This window comes from Narcine bancroftii, chromosome 3 (genome assembly GCF_036971445.1).
Source record: "Narcine bancroftii isolate sNarBan1 chromosome 3, sNarBan1.hap1, whole genome shotgun sequence".
Classification (NCBI taxonomy): Eukaryota; Metazoa; Chordata; class Chondrichthyes; order Torpediniformes; family Narcinidae; genus Narcine; species Narcine bancroftii.
The window spans coordinates 12,521,664-12,538,572 of record NC_091471.1 but is presented as its reverse complement, the minus strand read 5'-3'; the positions used below and the strand labels follow the sequence as shown (position 1 = coordinate 12,538,572).

Below are 16,909 nucleotides of genomic sequence, written 5' to 3'. Positions count from 1 at the left end.
AATCTCCAACCTTTGTATCACCTGCAAACTTCCTGACCTCTCCCTCTACTTCTTGGTCCAGGTCATTTGGAAAAATCACAAAGGGCAGGGGTGCCGGAACTCTACTAGTCACTGACCTCTGGGCAGAATACTTTCTGTCCACGACTGCCCTCTACTGAATCCCATGCCTCATGACTTTCTGATTGGGGGGCCTTGTCAAATGCCTTACTAAAATCAATATACTGAATACTACATCTACTGCCCTACCTTCATCAATTTCTATTGTTTCCTCCTCACAAAATTCAATTAGGCTCATGAGGCACGACCTTCCCTTCACAAAGCCATGCTGACTATCCCTGAGTTCCTGCGGCACATTGCGTTTCGCTTCAGATTCCAGCTTCCGACCTCTCCGGTGCAACCCAGGAATGATGACTCTGTTTCTCACCCAACAGATGCTGCCAGACCTTCCGATTATTTCAAATATATTCTGCTCTTGTCTCAGATTTCCCACAACTTCAGATGTTTTTTTTTAAAATGCTTTGATTTCAAAACAATAAAACTTAAGGAAACGTTCAGAAAAACCTTGCAATAGTCATAAAGTTGTGGCTTTACACAGGACAGAAATGGGCCCTTCAGACCACCATGACTAGGCAACCCTTTTTCCCATCCACTCGAATGTCATTTGTGGTACGGGGTCCATGTCCTTCTCTTCTTTGCCTCTTTAAGTGTCTGTCTAAATCGCTAATAATCATAGGAATTGTGTCAGTTTCCACCACCTCCTCTGGAAGACATTAACCATTCTCTTAGATCCTTTTAAAAACTCCCTTCTTTCACTGTAAACATGCCCTCTTGTTTTTGATACCCCGACTGTTTAAATATTCCTGAGGAAGGCCTCCACCAAACTCTGGTTCAACCACACTTGGAGAATTGCGTTCAGGTCTGGTTGCCTTATTTCAAGAAGGATGTAGATGTTTTGGACAGGGTTCAGAGATGATTTACCAGGAGGTCGGCTGGACTGGCGAGCATAACATATAACATAACAATTACAGCACGGAAACAGGCCATTAGGCCCTTCTAGTCCGCACCGAACCAAACCCCCTTCTAATCCCACCTCCCCGCACAATGCCCATAACCCTCCATCCTCTTCTCATCCATATACCTGTCCAACCTTTTCTTAAATAATACAATTGACTCCGCCACCACTATTTCTCCCGGAAGATCATTCCACACAGCTACCACTCTCTGAGTAAAGAAGTTCCCCCTCATGTTACCTCTAAACCTCTGCCCCTTAATTCTTAACTCATGTCCTCTTGTTTTAAACTTTCCTCCTTTTAACGGAAATAGTCTATCCACATCCATTCTGTCTATCCCTTTCATAATCTTAAATACTTCTATCAAATCCCCTCTCAACCTTCTACGCTCCAAAGAATAAAGACCCAATCTGTCCAATCTCTCCCCATACTCCAGATGCTTAAACCCAGGCAACATTCTGGTAAACCTTCTCTGCACTCTCTCCACTCTGTTTATATCCTTCCTATAATTAGGCGACCAGAACTGCAGACAGAACTCCAAATTAGGCCGCACCAACGTCTTATACAATCTCAACATCACCTCCCAACTCCTATATTCCATGCAATGATTGATAAAGGCCAGCATACTAAAAGCCTTCTTCACCACCCTATTCACGTGAGTTTCTACCTTCAGGGAACGATGTACCGTTACTCCTAAATCTTTCTGCTCTTCTGTATTCATCAATGCTCTCCCATTTACCACGTATGTCCTGTTCTGATTCTTCTTACCAAAATGAAGCACCTCACACTTATCAGCATTAAATTCCATCTGCCATTTTTCAGCCCACTTTTCTAAGCAGCCCAAATCCCTCTGCAATCCTTGAAAACCTTCTTCATTATCCACTATTCCACCTATCTTAGTATCGTCTTCTAAAGTAAGGTTGACTGAGCTTTGGCTTTTTTCTTTGGAGTGTGGAAGGTGAGAGGTGAATTAATAGAGGTATATAATATGAGGTGCTTAAAGAGGGTGGACCAAGAGCATCTTTTGGGCAACAATGATAAATAAACCAGGTGAGTGGAGGAAAGAATGCATGGTGGAGGCTGGTGCAATGGTGACGTTTAAAAGACTCCGAAAGGCTCAGAGATGTAATAAAAATTGAAGTTTATGGGTATGAGGTTGGGAAGGCTTAGATTAATGTGGAGTTGGTTTACATAGGTTGGCACAACATAACGGACTGTTCTATGCTGCATTGATTTTTCTTCTATAAATAATGTTGTTCCATCCACACCGTCTTCTAACTCTGGAGAATGTCCAAGAGATCCTATCTTTTTATTCAGGCACCTCCCTGATTTTCGGCGCTCGTGAAGAAGGGCTTAGGTCCGAATCATCGACGGCCTTTCACTTTCTATGTGTGAACTGCTGAGGTTCTCCAGCATTTTGTGCATTGCCCTTTCAACGTCCCCCCCCCCCCCCCCCACCACATCCCACCCCCGGCAGTTAATTTTTTTTCCTTTTGGAGGCAGGGAGGGAGGGGGTGGTGACTGCAACAAATCCTCCTCCAGGTGTTTCAATACTGTGAGCAACTTTCTGCGGATATGGGCCTGGATGGTATGTTGGGGCAGAGCGGCAGAAGAGACAGGGAGATATTCTTGAAGAAGTCCGCAACAAGAGGCTTGTAATGAGTCAAATGTTCCAAGAGTATTCCACTGCCATTTACCTCAAAACTTTCCTGGGTAACCTGTATGAAAGAGAGGCTAAGAAAAGCCATTGGGTGGTGTTGTGTTCAGGAGACAACCACCTTGGAGAAGATACAATATCAGACAAGTAACAATAAAAGGATGAAAGGGGTGGCCTGGATAATTAAGGGCAAGATTGCAGCAACTCCTAGTCGCAGAAACATGGGGTGATGATCTTTCATTATCCTACTCAGGCCTTCCAAATGCCTTTTGAACATTAAAGTGGCGCCCCGCTCTACATTTTCCTGTGGCAGCTCATTCCAGGTGCGGACCACCCTCTGAGTAAAAGAATTACCCTTCAGGTCCCTTTTCAGCTTAAGCCTATGTCCTCTCAGTCTGCAATCATCTACCATGGGCTAAAGACCATGAGATTTACTTCATCCAACCCTCTTGTGATTTTGAAACTCAATAAGGTCATCCCTCAGCTTCCAATGAACTCAAGGCCACTTGTCCTGCAAACAGCCAAATTAACCTCCTTTGCACCCCTTCCAGCTCATTGACCTCCTTAAATTCCTGGCCTGTTTGTGGCTCTGTCATTTAAGAGGACAACACTGGATGACCAGGCTCCCAAAATTTTCCACCTTTAACATACCCTTGACATGCCTTGTCAATGACCAAGCACCCGTCCATAAGTAACCATCATCGCAACCAGGAATCCTGGGCTCTCTCGCACGTTTCTTCATGTATTACATTGAAGGGTACTAGGTTTGCCCATCAGAGAGCTGAATTCGTGTGCGCTACCTTTCGGGGAATGATTAACACGGAGGTGCAGAGCTGCACAGCAAGGTAACAGGCCCTTCGGCCAATCTTGTCCATGCCGACCATTTTTCCCACCTGAGCTAGTCCTGTTGGTTTGCATTTGGCCCAACTCCCTCTCAACCTTCCATCCACCTACCTGTCTTTCACGTGCCATAGTTGTCTTCAGCTCCACCACTTTGTCAGATAGCTTTGCCCACATACCCACCACCCTCCAAGTGAAGAAGGTGTTCCTCGGGGCCATTGCAAACCTTCCCTCAGCCTCACCTTAAATCAGCTTTAACACCTTGTTAATAAAATGCTGAGAGGCAGATCAGTGGCAAAGTTCTGCACATTGAATAATTCACCACCTGAGAGGGTGAACATGTCTCTTGGCTTCACCGTGACCTGCACTCCCCAGACTTAGCTCCCTTTCCCAGCCAACCATGTGACTAACCATAGAACACTGCAGCACAGAAACAGGCTGAGCTATTATCCAGCATGATTCCACTGAGCTGCACTCAGACCATAGACCCTCCATACCCTTCCCATTCTTATAAATGTTCAAATTCTTCTAAAATTGAGCCTGCATTTTCTACTTCCGCTGGCAGCTCTCATGCTTCCCCATCCCCCAACCCCCTTGCAGTTCTTGCCTTACCCAACCTCAGCGGAAAAAACCTTGTTGCATTTATTCCCTTCAGAATTTAGTAAAACTCTATCAAATCTTCCCTCATGCTTCTATGCTTCAGGGAATAATGTGTAAAAAAAAATGGATTGCAAAACGTGCCAGGAAAATCCAATGGAGATGTGAACCTTGCCCACTGACCTCCATTGAACTGCTGGTGGTAATACTTTGAAATCATTAAAACTTGCCCATCTCCCCACAGGAAATGTTCCCACAAGTTGTTCATCTTCTTGCCCAACTTCTAAACAGGGTTCCTCTTGGATCTGTGCAATCTCTTTAATCTGAACTAGCAGTACCCTTCATATTTTCCTCATGAGATTTCCTCTCTGACCCTCAGTGTAGACATGTTTAATAGCAATGTTGAACAATTAAATTTAATTTTTGAAATATAGCATTTTTAAATTACACCCTGTAAATATGGAGAATACTTTTTGCATTTTTTTTTTGTTTCTTCATTGTGGCAATTTTTCTAAAAATACAAAAGCTGGTGTTCAAAAAAACAGTCACCTCATGGAAACAATCGGCTTCGACAGTGCAAGAAGCGCCAGGAAGTCGTCATGTTGGAAACAGGATGTTGACTTCCGCGTTGGCTTATCCAGTCCATGAGTGATAAGTTCCAGAGTTCATAAGAACCAAAAGCATTTCCTCTTTGATTTTTTTGGCTCTGTCCTAGTCGGCTGCCGTGGCATCGGTGACTCATCCTCCTTACTTGGTGTGGCAGGTTGCTCTGAACTTTGACTTGCCTCTGTTTCCAGTGAGCTCAGGACTCTGTGAAATCTGCCTTCTTGCTGTCTGAAATCGTGTTCCACACTGCGAGCAGGAAATAAAGGGGAAAAAAAATTAGTTTGCTTTTCTATTCCATTCCTGCTCGAGTTCTTTCAACAATTCAGGTAATTCAGACTAGTTCCCATCATGTTATAGAACCTTATAGCACTGCAAGAATGGACTTGGCCTTCAAAACTGCTGTCCAGTCCAACCACTCCGTCACTTTCTGTGGGCCAGAGCATTTTGAGAGTTCAGAATCAGAATTTTATTGTCATAAACATGCCATGAAGTTCAATGTTTTGCTGTAGTTTAGAGAACCCACCTGACCAAATAAATAAAAATAGCGCAAGGAAAAGACAAAGTGTCCGTGGTTCTTTATTCATTCAGGAATCTGATGGCAGAGGGGAAGAAGCTGTCCTTGTGCCACTGAGTGTTCATCTTCAGGCTCCTGTACCTTTTTCACAATGGTAGCAGACTGAAGAGGGGATGGCCTGGGTGGTGGGGTCCTTTGGGATAGAGGCTACGTTTTTTAAGACACCACCTCTTGTAGATGTCTTCGATGGAGTGGTCTGATGCCTGTGATGTCGCAGGCCGAGTTAACAATGCTCTGGAATTTATTCTTGTCCTGAGAATTGGCGCTTCCATACCAGTCAGTGATTCCACCAGCCAGAATGGTCTCCATGGTACACTTGGAGAAGTTTCTGAGAGTCTTCAATGACATATTGAATCTCCTTAAACTCCTTCCAAAGCATAGGCGTTGGTGAACCTTCTTTGTCGACATGGAGGCTCCAAGATATAAACAAAATAGAGAGAGTGCAGAGAAGGTTCACGAGAATGTTGACAGGATTTCAAGGTTTGAGTTACAGGGAAAGGTTGTGCAGACTGGGGCTTTTTTCTCTGGAGCGTAGAAGATTGAGGGGGACTTGATAAAGCTGTTTAAGATTTTAAAAGGGACAGACAGAGTACAGAGTTTTTGTAATGTGACCTCTCTACTCTTGAACTCAATCCCCCCGTTAATGAAGCCCAGCATCCCATCGACTTTCTTAACTATCCTATCAACCTATGCTGAAGGAAAAGGATAAAAGAAGACAAAACGGGAAAGTGCCCAATAGAAGAGATGATTAGGATGGGATGAGGCAGGAACTAATTGGAAACAGATGTTCAAGGGAGAAAAAAAAGTACAGGAAAGAAATAAGTGAGCAGGTGATAGGAGGAAGAGACTGAGGGATGAGAAAGGTGCATTCTGATTGGAGGAAGGAGGTGAAGGCAAGTGAGAGCTGGAGGAAGGAAGGTGGAGGTGATGGGTAGGTAGAGAAGGTGGGGGAGATGAAAGAGAAGGAAAGGAGAAAGAGGGGTCTTGCCAGATGCAATAATGAGATGGGAGTTGAGTAAAATTGATGGGGTGGTGTTTATGGGGGAGTTGACGGTGGATAGACAATGGAAAGCATTCACAGATCTAATGGAGAAATTGCAAAAATCGTTTATATCGGTTTGGCATAAAAATAAATCAAGAAAGGTGACTCAACCATGGATAACAAAGGAAATTAGAGACACCATTAGGTCCAAAGAGAGAGCATATCAATTGGCCAAAAAAAGTACCACAACCGAAGACTGGGAGCAGTTCAAGATGCACCAAAGGAGGACAAAGGGATTAATCAAGAGAGCAAAAATAAATTACGAAAGTAAGCTTGCGGCAAATATAAAAACCGACTGCAAAAGCTTTTATAAATATGTCAAGAGGAAAAGATTGGTAAAATCCAGAGTAGGTCCCTTGCAGTCGGAATCAGGGGAATATATAATGGGGAATAAGGAAATGGCAGACCAATTAAATTCTTACTTTAGTTCTGTTTTCACAAGAGAGGATACAAATAACCTCCCAAGGATGTTGGGAAACATAGAGACTAATGCAAGGGAGGAACTGAAAGAAATCAGTATCTCTAAGGACATGGTATTGGGGAAATTGATGTGATTGAAGGCAGATAAATCCCAAGGGCCTGATAATCTACATCCTAGGGTACTCAAGGAAGTGGCCATTCAGATAGCAGATGCTTTAAGAATTATTTTCCAGAACTCGATAGACTCAGGATCAGTACCCATGGATTGGAGGGTAGCTAATGCTACCCCACTATTTAAAAAGGGGGGTAGAGAAAAAGCAGGGAATTATAGGCCGGTGAGCCTTACATCAGTAGTGGGCAAAATGATGGAATCCATTATTAAGGATGTAATAGCGGAGCATATGACTAGCAGAGAAGGGATCGGACGGAGTCAACATGGATTTACAAAAGGTAAATCGTGCTTGAGAAATCTATTGGAATTCTTTGAGATGGTGACAGGTAAAATAGATGGGGAAGAGCCAGTGGATGTGGTGTACCTGAACTCCCAAAAGGCCTTCGATAAGGTCCCGCATAAATGACTGGCTTCCAAAATCAAGGCTCATGGGATTGGGGGCAAAGTATTGATGTGGATTGAGAACTGGCTGGCAGGTAGAAAACAGAGAGTTGGGAAAAATGGCTCGTTTTCTGAGTGGCAGGCGGTGACCAGTGGGGTGCCACAGGGATCTGTACTGGGACCCCAGCTGTTCACAATTTACATTAATGATCTGGATGAGGGGATTGGATGTAATATCTCCAAATTTGCAGATGACACTAAGCTAGGAGGGGTTGTGTGCACGGAAGAGGGGCTCAGGAAGCTCCAGTGTGATTTGGATAAATTGAGGGACTTGGCAGATACATGGCAAATCCACTACAATGTGGATAAATCTGAGGTTATCCACTTGGGTAATACAAACTGGAGCGCAGATTACTATTTGAATGGCAATAGATTAAGAGATGGGGAAGTGCAGAGAAACCTAGGGGTACTTGTACACCAGTCTCTGAAGGCGAGCATGCAGGTACAGCAGGCGGTTAAAAAAGCAAATGGTATGTTGGCCTTCATATCAAGAGGGTTTGAGTCTAGGAACAAGGATACCTTACTGCAGCTGTACAGGGCCTTGTTGAGACCCCACCTGGAGTATTGTGTGCAGTTTTGGTCACCTTATCTAAGGAAGGATGTTCTTGCAATGGAGGGAGTGCAGAGGCGATTCACCAGGCTGATACCTGGAATGGCAGGAATGACTTATGAGGAAAGATTGTGCAAATTGGGATTGTACTCGCTGGAGTTTAGAAGATTGAGAGGGGAATCTCATAGAGACCTATAAAATTCTGGCAGGACTGGACAGAATGGATGCAGATGGGATGTTTCCAAGGATGGGAAAATCCAGAACCTGGGGTCATGGTTTGAGGATAATAGGCCAACCATTTAGGACCGAGATGAGGAAGAATTTCTTGACCAAGAGGGTGGTGAATCTGTGGAATTCATTGCCACAGAGGGCAGTAGAGGCAGGTTCATTAAATATATTTAAGAGGGAATTAGATCTATTTCTTCAGTATAAGGGAATTAAAGGTTACGGAGAGAAGGCGGAGACGGGGTTCTGAACTTTAAGATCAGCCATGATCTCGTTGAATGGCGGAACAGGCTCGAAGGGTCGAATGACCTACTCCTGCTCCTATCTTCTATGTTTCTATGTTTAATGCCTGGAGATTGAATTGTTCAAAGGATTATCATTTTGCTTCTTAAGTTGCATGCAAGTGCTTGCATTTTTCTCCTTCCCCACCCCGAATAACTACACAAAATGATCAGCTCGATGTCAGGAAAGATTTCCGGTAACAATGTACTGCTTCTAAAGTGCAGAATTGCTTTTTGCTCTATGTGCATTTGGCAGAGCTTTCAGTTTTCTTCACAGGATTTATCTGTGGTGTCTTTCAAATGTGATAACCCCAACTCAAGAGAAAGCAACTGCAAAACAATTGAAGGAAGATCTTGTGGACTAGACAGAAAATATCTATTATATGCAATGCACATGAGATCAATTTTAAGAACCTAAGAAATAGGCCCATGGAGCCTGCTCTGCTATTCATTGAGATCATAGTTGATCGTTGATAGTCTCATTTCTACCTGCCTGCCTTTTGCTCATGTCCCTTAATTCCCCTAATTTGTAAAAATCTATCCAACCTTGTCTTAAGTATATTTACCGAAGTTGCTTCCACTGATCCATGGTCAGCGAATTCAATAGACTCAGCACCCTCTAGGAAAAACAGTTCCTCCTCATTTCTGTCCTAAATCAATTACCCAGAATCTTGAGGCTATGTCCCCTCACATTCTTCCAAATTCAGGTGAGCACAGCCCCAGATGACTCAATCTCTCCTCAAAGGCCAACGCCCTCATCAACCCTTTCCACTGATTTGACTCCTGAGGTTCCTGACGAAGGGCTCAGGTCCAAACTGTTGGTGACCTTTCGCTTCTTGTGGATGCTGCGTGACCTGCTGAGTTTCTCCGGCACGTTTGTGTGTTGCTCGCGACCCCAGCGCCTGCAAACGTTCTTGTTAAACTGATTGCTGCCTCCTTGTACCTCAGGTGAAATGCTATTTCCCATAATTTATGGAACAACATGCGCATAATCACCACGGATGGGGGGGCTGCTTGATGGGAATATGCATCTGCATTCACAACTGTAGGCAACAGTCCCCTAGGAGAAACCAAGCAGCTATATCAATGATCTGGATGATAATGTGGTCAATTGGATCAGCAAGTTTGTAGATGACACTAAGATTGGAGGCGTTAGGGACAGCGAGGAAGTTTTACAAAACTTTCAGTGGGATGTGGTCCAGCTGGAAAAATGGGCTGAAAAATGACAGATGGAGTTTAATGCAGACAAAGGTTGCATTTTGAAAGGACATACCAAGAAATAGTAAAAAGTAGAGCACTGAGGAGTGTGGTAGAACAGAGGAATCTGGGAATAAGATACATAATTCCCTGAAGTGTCATCACAGGTAGAAAGGGTTGTAAAGAGAGTTTTTGGCATCTTGGCTTTCATAAATCGAAGTATTAGTGTTATGATAAAGTAGTATAAGATGTTATGATAAAGTAGTATAAGACAATGGTGAGGCCAAATTTGGAGTCGTTTTGGTTATTAACAGGATATTAACAGGATTGAAAGATTTACTTGGATGTTGCTGGGACTTCAGGAACTGAGATACAGGGAAAGATCACACAGGTAAGGACTTTATTCCCTGGAGCATAGAAGAATAATGGGAGATTTGATAGAGGTGTACAAATTTATGAAGGAAATAGACAGAGTAAATGTTGATAGGCTTTTTCCACTGAGGGCAAGTGAGAAACAAGAAGACATGGGTCAAGGGTGAAAGAGAAAATGTTTAGGGGGAACTTCTTCACACAGATAGTGGTGGGAGTGTGGAATGAGCCAAAGTGGTGAATATAGCCTCAATTTTAACGTTAAGTACAAATTTGGATGGGTACATGAATGGGAGAGGTATGGAGGGCTATAGAGTGGGTGCAGGTCAGAGGGACTAGGCCAGTGGCTCCTAATCTTTATTCCACTCTCATCCCTTACTAACGACAGAGCACCTATGGCATCCTATGGAAGGTGGTATGTGAGAACCACTGGACTAGGAAGAATAATGTGTATGGCACAGACTAGAAGGGCCAAAGGGCCTATTTTCTGCGCTGCAATGTTCTATGGTTCAAATCATCTTTTTATGTAGCTTGGTGCCCATTTTTCGAGCTTTACCTCGGGGCAAACTTCACCATTGATCATCTACAGACTACAATGCTATTGTTGGCAGCGTGGAGTCATTTCCCCACTCAATGTCAATAAGTAAATCTTTACATATTTCTAAAGCAGAGAAGAAAAACTCAACTATGTGCTACTGTTTGGTTATTAAAAGCTGATTCCTGCATCCTCTGAGCCGTGTAGTCACTGCATGCCCCGCAGTCAAAAACTCTGGAACCTGTGTAATCTCATTTATTTTTATGTGCAATAAAGTGGAAATAGCTGGATCATTATTTGAAAGAGCTGATAGATGAGGTTAGATATTATTAAAAGAAATTAAAAATTGATTTCTGTCAAATATGCAAGCAATAGCGATTTCATGGATTTTTAACTTTAATATTTCTGTGATTTAATAAGCCTGATCCTTTTTTTAAAAATAGAAGAGTAGTCTGTTTTCCGTTTCCATTGGTGTGTGGGTTTTATTTACTGTCTGTCCATGGATACAGGAGAAACCACTCACTCTTTCATTGAGGGTTAGATATCTGCAATGCATGAAACTCAGCAGGTCACACAGCATCGACAAGCAAGCACAGGAGCAAGAGTGAAAACCCAACGTTTACGGGCCTGAGCCCTTCGTCAAGGTATGAGCCCAAATGAAGCAAGGGCCTGAATAAAAGGGGAGAGGAGGGGAAAGAAGGAGCAGGGGGTGGAGCCCAGGCCAACAGGCAAGAGGTCAGAGATGGATATGGGTGGGAGGGCAGAAGAAAAAAACACTGGGAAGTGATGGGGGGGGGGTAGCTCTCTGAATGGCGAGGGAAAGGGGGGTGGGAGCCGGGTAAAAGGAGACAGAGGGAAATGGAAAGAGAGAGGCAGGGAAGGGGTCAAATAAAAACACGGGGTCGATGTTAATGCTCTCTGAATAGAGAGAGAAAGGGGGTGGGAGTTGGAGGAAAGGAGGAGGGATAGAGAGAGAGAGGAGGGAGGGGAAAATCAGAGAATATTTGTTCTCATGTCTCACAGGCAAATAATTCATAGAGACCTCTATGAAACCAGCTTTGCTCATGTCATAAGAAATGGAATTTCATCCCCTTGGCTTCTAAAAACTGCTCCAACATTCAATGAGATTGAGGCTCATCTAATTGTTGACACCAGAAGCACATCTCTGTCAGATCCTCATCACCTCCTGATTACATTCAATGATTCTGTCACTGGAGCTAAGCATTCAAAGCTTCACCGCCTTCTGAGAGAAGGAATTCCTTCCCGTCTTAAATGAACATCTCCTTATTCTTAAACTATTGTCCTGGGTTCAAGATTCTCTCATGAGGGGCCTATTGGATGCTGGGCTTCATTAATGGAGGATTGAATTCAAGAGTCGAGAGGCCATGTAGCAACTCTACAAATCTCTGGTGAGACTACACTCAAGACTATTATGTCCAGTTCTGGTCACCTCATTATAGAAGGCTATGGAAGAGGTTTACCAGGATGTTTTCTGAATTGGAAAATAAGTCTTATTGAGGCAAGGTTAGCAGAGATGGGACTTTTCTCTTTGGAGTGAAGAAGGATGAGAGGAGACTTGTACGGGTCTACAAGATTCTGAGAGGCATCAATCAGGTGGACAACCAGCACCTTGGAGAAACTGATTATGGTTCAGGTGTGTTGGAAGGGCTTTGATGCTTAATAATTTCTGTAACTGTCTACAACCACTGATTATGATTAATAGACCCAACGGAAAGTACAAAATTCAATGTTAATTGACAGCGAGTACTGCTCCTCGGTTGGGAAGTGAAACACCAATTTGGAGACTGCTTTGCGGAACAGCTTGAGTCAGTCCCTTAGCTGCTCTAATTCTCTAATCCACTCAGGAACCTGGGGGTGGGGCTTTCAAGCACATAGCATCGTGAAAGTGGGTGGCGAGGTGAAGAAGGCATGTGGTATGCCTGCGTTAACTAGTCAGGGAATTAAGCATAGAAGTAAAGAACTCATCTTGCAGGTACATAAAACTTTAGTGAGGCAATACTTGGAGTATCTGAGTCATCGCATCACCAGAAGGATGTGGAGGCTCTGGAGAGGGCATAAGAATGTTGCTTGGATTAGAGATGTACGAGCCATGGGAGAGAGGTCAGACGCACTTTAGTTGTTTTCTCTGGAGTGTCAAAGTCTAAGGGGAGACCTGGTAGAAGTTTGTAAAATTAGGAAAAGCGTCCAGTGGTGAACCTCTGGAATTTGTTGCCACGGGTGGCTAGGCAGGCCAGATCATTGGGTGTGTTTAAGGTAGAGATTTATAGCTATCTGAATAGTCAGGGCATCAGAGATGATGGGGAGAAGGCAGGGAGTGGGGCTGAGTGAGAGAATGGATCAGCTCATGATGGAATGCCAGAGCAGACTTGATGGCCCAAATGCTCATGTACCTTATGGACTTGTGATAGAATTGACAGTCAGAATCTTTAAAAATGTCACATGGTAGAGCTTATCGGTTTGAGGAAAGAGACGGGGGAAATCTAAAGGAGATATGCAGGGCAAGGCTTATTCACAGAGAGGGATGGGTGCCTGGAATGGGCTGCCAGAGCAATCAATGGTGGTACCAGATGCAATATTAGCATTTTTCTGGATAGACACACGACGATGCAAGCAATAGAGGGATGTGGGTCATGTGCAGGCAATGGAGTTTTAGATTCATTTGGGCATCATGTTTGGTGATGTGGGCTGAAAAGTCTGTCCTCCCTTCAGTGAGAGAGTATTCGCTTCCTCTCTGACCTCAGCCTTGTGAACTTTGGAATAGCAAGCTCGAGAAACAGACAAGACAATAATATGATCATTAATATTGGAAACTCATTCGGCAGTTCTCCTGCTTTATGTTTTTCCCCATTGTGTTTTCCCCCATTTTCTAAATGAGTAACTCAGAACATAGAACAAGTGGAGCACAGTATCAGGTCCTTCAGCCCAATATGTCTATACTGACCCTAATGTCAAATTCATCTATTCCCATCTGCCTGCACTTGGTCCATATCCCTCATCCCCTGCCTGTCCTTGAGTTTCCCTAAATGCCTCCTAAGTGATGCCACTGTGCTTAACTCCTGTGTTTCCTTGTGCTCAGGCCTGAAATGTTGGTTACCCTTTACTTCCCCTGGATGCTGCGTGACCTGCTGAGTTTCTCCAGCACGTTTGTGCGTTGCCCTCGACCGCAGCGCCTGCAAACAGTCTTGTTTAACTCACTCTGTGACTGGTGCCCCTGTGGGAGGCTCTCAAGCCCCGACCCCTACCACCAGAATAAACAGAAGCATCAGGCAACTGGGGTAGGATTCCCTTCCTGCCCTGGTCACAAAGCAGGGTCTCAGCCTGAAATGTCTGCCTTATCAGGTGGTACTTGACCTACTGAGTTCTCGCCGGATCACTCGCTTTGTAACCGAATAGCTGTCATCACACATTAATAGCCTCTCAAATCACCCAGGTCTATAGCTTTAGAGATTTGGGAAGATTAAAACAGTGCCATTGTATCCTGAAAACAAATAGGAGCTTTTTTGATTGTTTGCTCAGAATGGCCAGGTATGTGTAAATCAGTCTCCCGGTGAAGCAATGCCTGCTCTTCATCCACTCTGCTACTTTGCTACTCAAATTGCTTTTCATGCAATTAAAACATCGAGAGAATTGAGATCAATCTATAATATGGAAAAGAGACTTCACATTGGGTAATTACAGCGCAGGGCTGATGTCCAAGGCGTGCTTGGAATGTATTTGGTTCAGACTCAATGGGAGTCCAGCAGAAAATTACACCCTTTGTTGCCAAATGCCACTAATGAGCTCAAATTGAACTCCACCAGCTCCAATACTGAGCACCTCCTTAAATCTGGAATTGTGTTTTAAGTCATATTTCGGATAAGGAATATGCAGAAACAAAATAAAGTCCATTTGATTATTCTCATTATAAAGGAAAGTAAGGCTTGTTAACATGAAAGCTCAGGAAAGAGAGAGAGAGGGTCAAAGTCATCAGATGTAAACGCTTTTTGAATTAAGGTAATCCATTCCGATATTCTCAGTTCGGGGGTGTGATGGAATACTCTGTCTGCTTGAACGAGTACAGCTTCAATGATATTCTGCAACTCAGTGGAATTCACAATAAGGTACTGTGCACGATTAGAATGCATTTGCTACCTCCAGCATCTTAAACATGAAGTCCCTCTGTCCCTGGGTCATTTACTGCATCCATTGCTCCCGCCGTGGCTTCCTCTCTAGTGGAGAGACTGGACACAGTCTGGGAGATCACTTTGATGAGCACCTTTACAACAGCAAGGACCTCTCCCAGTGGCCAACCATTTTAATTGCACACGCCTTTCCCGCACAGACATGTTTCTCCATGGCCTCATGGACTGCCAAACCAAGGCTACCGGAAAACTGAAGGAACAGCACCAAATTTTCTGTTAGGGCACTCACCGACCAGATGGCATTACCATCAACCTGCAATTTCCTCCATGTCTCTCTTTCCTTATCCCTCTCTTCCTTCCCACTAGCTCTCCACCCTTCCTTTCATCCTATGCTCTCACCTCATCATTTTCTCTTCTACCCTCCCACCTGTATCCACCTATGATTTCTTAGCCTGTGTTCATACTCCTGTCCTTTCCTCCCTCCTCTTCTCTCCCCCTTCCCCCTCCTCTTTATTCAAAGGCTTCCCTGTTTTTCCTTATGCCTGTCCCTGAAGAAGGGCTCGGGTATGAAAATTTGGTTACCCTTTACTTCCTATGGATGCAGCGTAACCTGCTGAGTTTCTCCAGCAAGTTGGTGTGTCGAAATCGACCCCAGCATCAGCAGATTTTCCTGTTTAACTTCCCCTGTGACTGGTGTACCTGGTTGCAGAGTGTTCCGTCTCCCAGGTGCGCTGCGGGAGGTTCTCAAGTTCCGACCTCCAGCACCTGAATCAACAAGAGCATCAGGCAACTGGGTTACGATCCCTTCCTTCCTGACTGTGCATGCAGATAGGTGGTTACTTTGTCAAAGGGAGCAACTGAGTGAACAGCCCCTTGTGAGTGACTCCACCATATGAAGGGAAGAACATATCACCAACTCTGCAATAATTACATTGAGTAAGGCCCACAGCGCAAACCACACCGGAATTGATGCATACTTCTTCCCCTTCATTTAATCCTACAGTGTAATCACCATTCCTTTTCCCCTGTGGGCATTTACCAGTTTCTTCTTAAGTCAGGCACTTACCTCATCTACTCCTTAAGGCAGGCTTAATTTATAATTTAGGCACACAGCATGGTAACAGGCCATTTCGGCCTATGAGTACATACCGAGGGGGTGCAGGTTAATTGGGCGGCACGGACTCGTGGGCTGAAATGGCCTGATACTGTGCTGTATGTCTAAACTAAAAATTAAAAGCTTGGCCACCCATGCCTTAAGGGAACAAGCTCCATATACTCCACCCACACTGAATCAGGTTTATTATCATAACTGTGTCTCAAAATGTGTTGTTTTGAATGAGCGTTATTGTGTATTACAGGTGCAAAAATTGCTATAAATTACATTTCCTTAAATACACTGTTCAAAAATAAATAATTTGTGCAAAAGGAAAGGTGAGATCATGCCTGGGGTTCATTGTCCATTCAGAAATCTGATGGCGGAGGGGAAGGAGCTGTTTTTGTAACGTTGTTGAATGTTGAATAAAGTGTATTCGACTCTTACATTTTTAAATCTCACCCTGCATGTGGAGAAACCCAAATCAACCCTTTTGTCATCGTAAAGACTTTTGTTATCCCTGAGCAGTTGATTTTTTTTTCTAATTTTAAACAATTGGTGTAGCTGGTGGGATTGAGGAAAGGGGGGATGTTCATGAGATCCGTAGACCCAGCCTGATATAAGACCAGCGCTGCAATCCCATGGGACCCAGCCTTATTCCTAATCCACACCCAAACAGATAAAAATTACCCTTTAGTTTCACCAGAACAAAATTGGACTGCGCTTTGTAGTCATATTGTAAAACACAAAAGTTTGCAGAGACCGTGATTGAAGTAAAAATACAAAATACTAGAGAAACTCAGTAGGTGGAACAGCAAAGATAATCTTTTTTTCTTCGGCTTGGCTTCGCGGACGAAGATTTATGGAGTGGGTAAAAGTCCACGTCAGCTGCAGGCTCGTTTGTGGCTGACAAGTCCGATGCGGGACAGGCAGACACGGTTGCAGCGGCTGCAGGGGAAAATTGGTGGGTTGGGGTTGGGTGTTGGGTTTTTCCTCCTTTGCCTTTTGTCAGTGAGGTGGACTCTGCGGTCTTCTTCAAAGGAGGTTGCTGCCCGCCAAACTGTGAGGCGCCAAGATGCACGGTTTGAGGCGATATCAGCCCACTGGCGGTGGTCAATGTGGCAGGCACCAAGAGATTTCTTTAGGCAGTCCTTGTAC

General features: G+C 44.1%; 2 protein-coding genes across 4 annotated transcripts in view; one reads left to right on the top strand and one right to left on the bottom strand.

The window, feature by feature from the left end:
* Positions 1 to 16,909, top strand: part of LOC138756974 (dedicator of cytokinesis protein 2-like) — a 1,510,503-nt gene that overhangs the window by 690,928 nt on the left and 802,666 nt on the right.
* LOC138756975 (INSYN2B protein-like) overlaps positions 4,542 to 16,909 on the bottom strand; it is a 94,857-nt gene continuing 82,489 nt past the window's right edge. Inside the window, exon 3 of one of the 3 annotated variants that reach the window (XM_069923501.1) lies at positions 4,542 to 4,956. In XM_069923501.1, the coding sequence (XP_069779602.1) occupies positions 4,770 to 4,956 (187 nt within the window). In that variant the 3' untranslated portion in view covers positions 4,542 to 4,769. The remainder of the gene's footprint in view (positions 4,957 to 16,909) is intronic. The other 2 variants (XM_069923503.1, XM_069923502.1) reach the window with 2 other exon arrangements.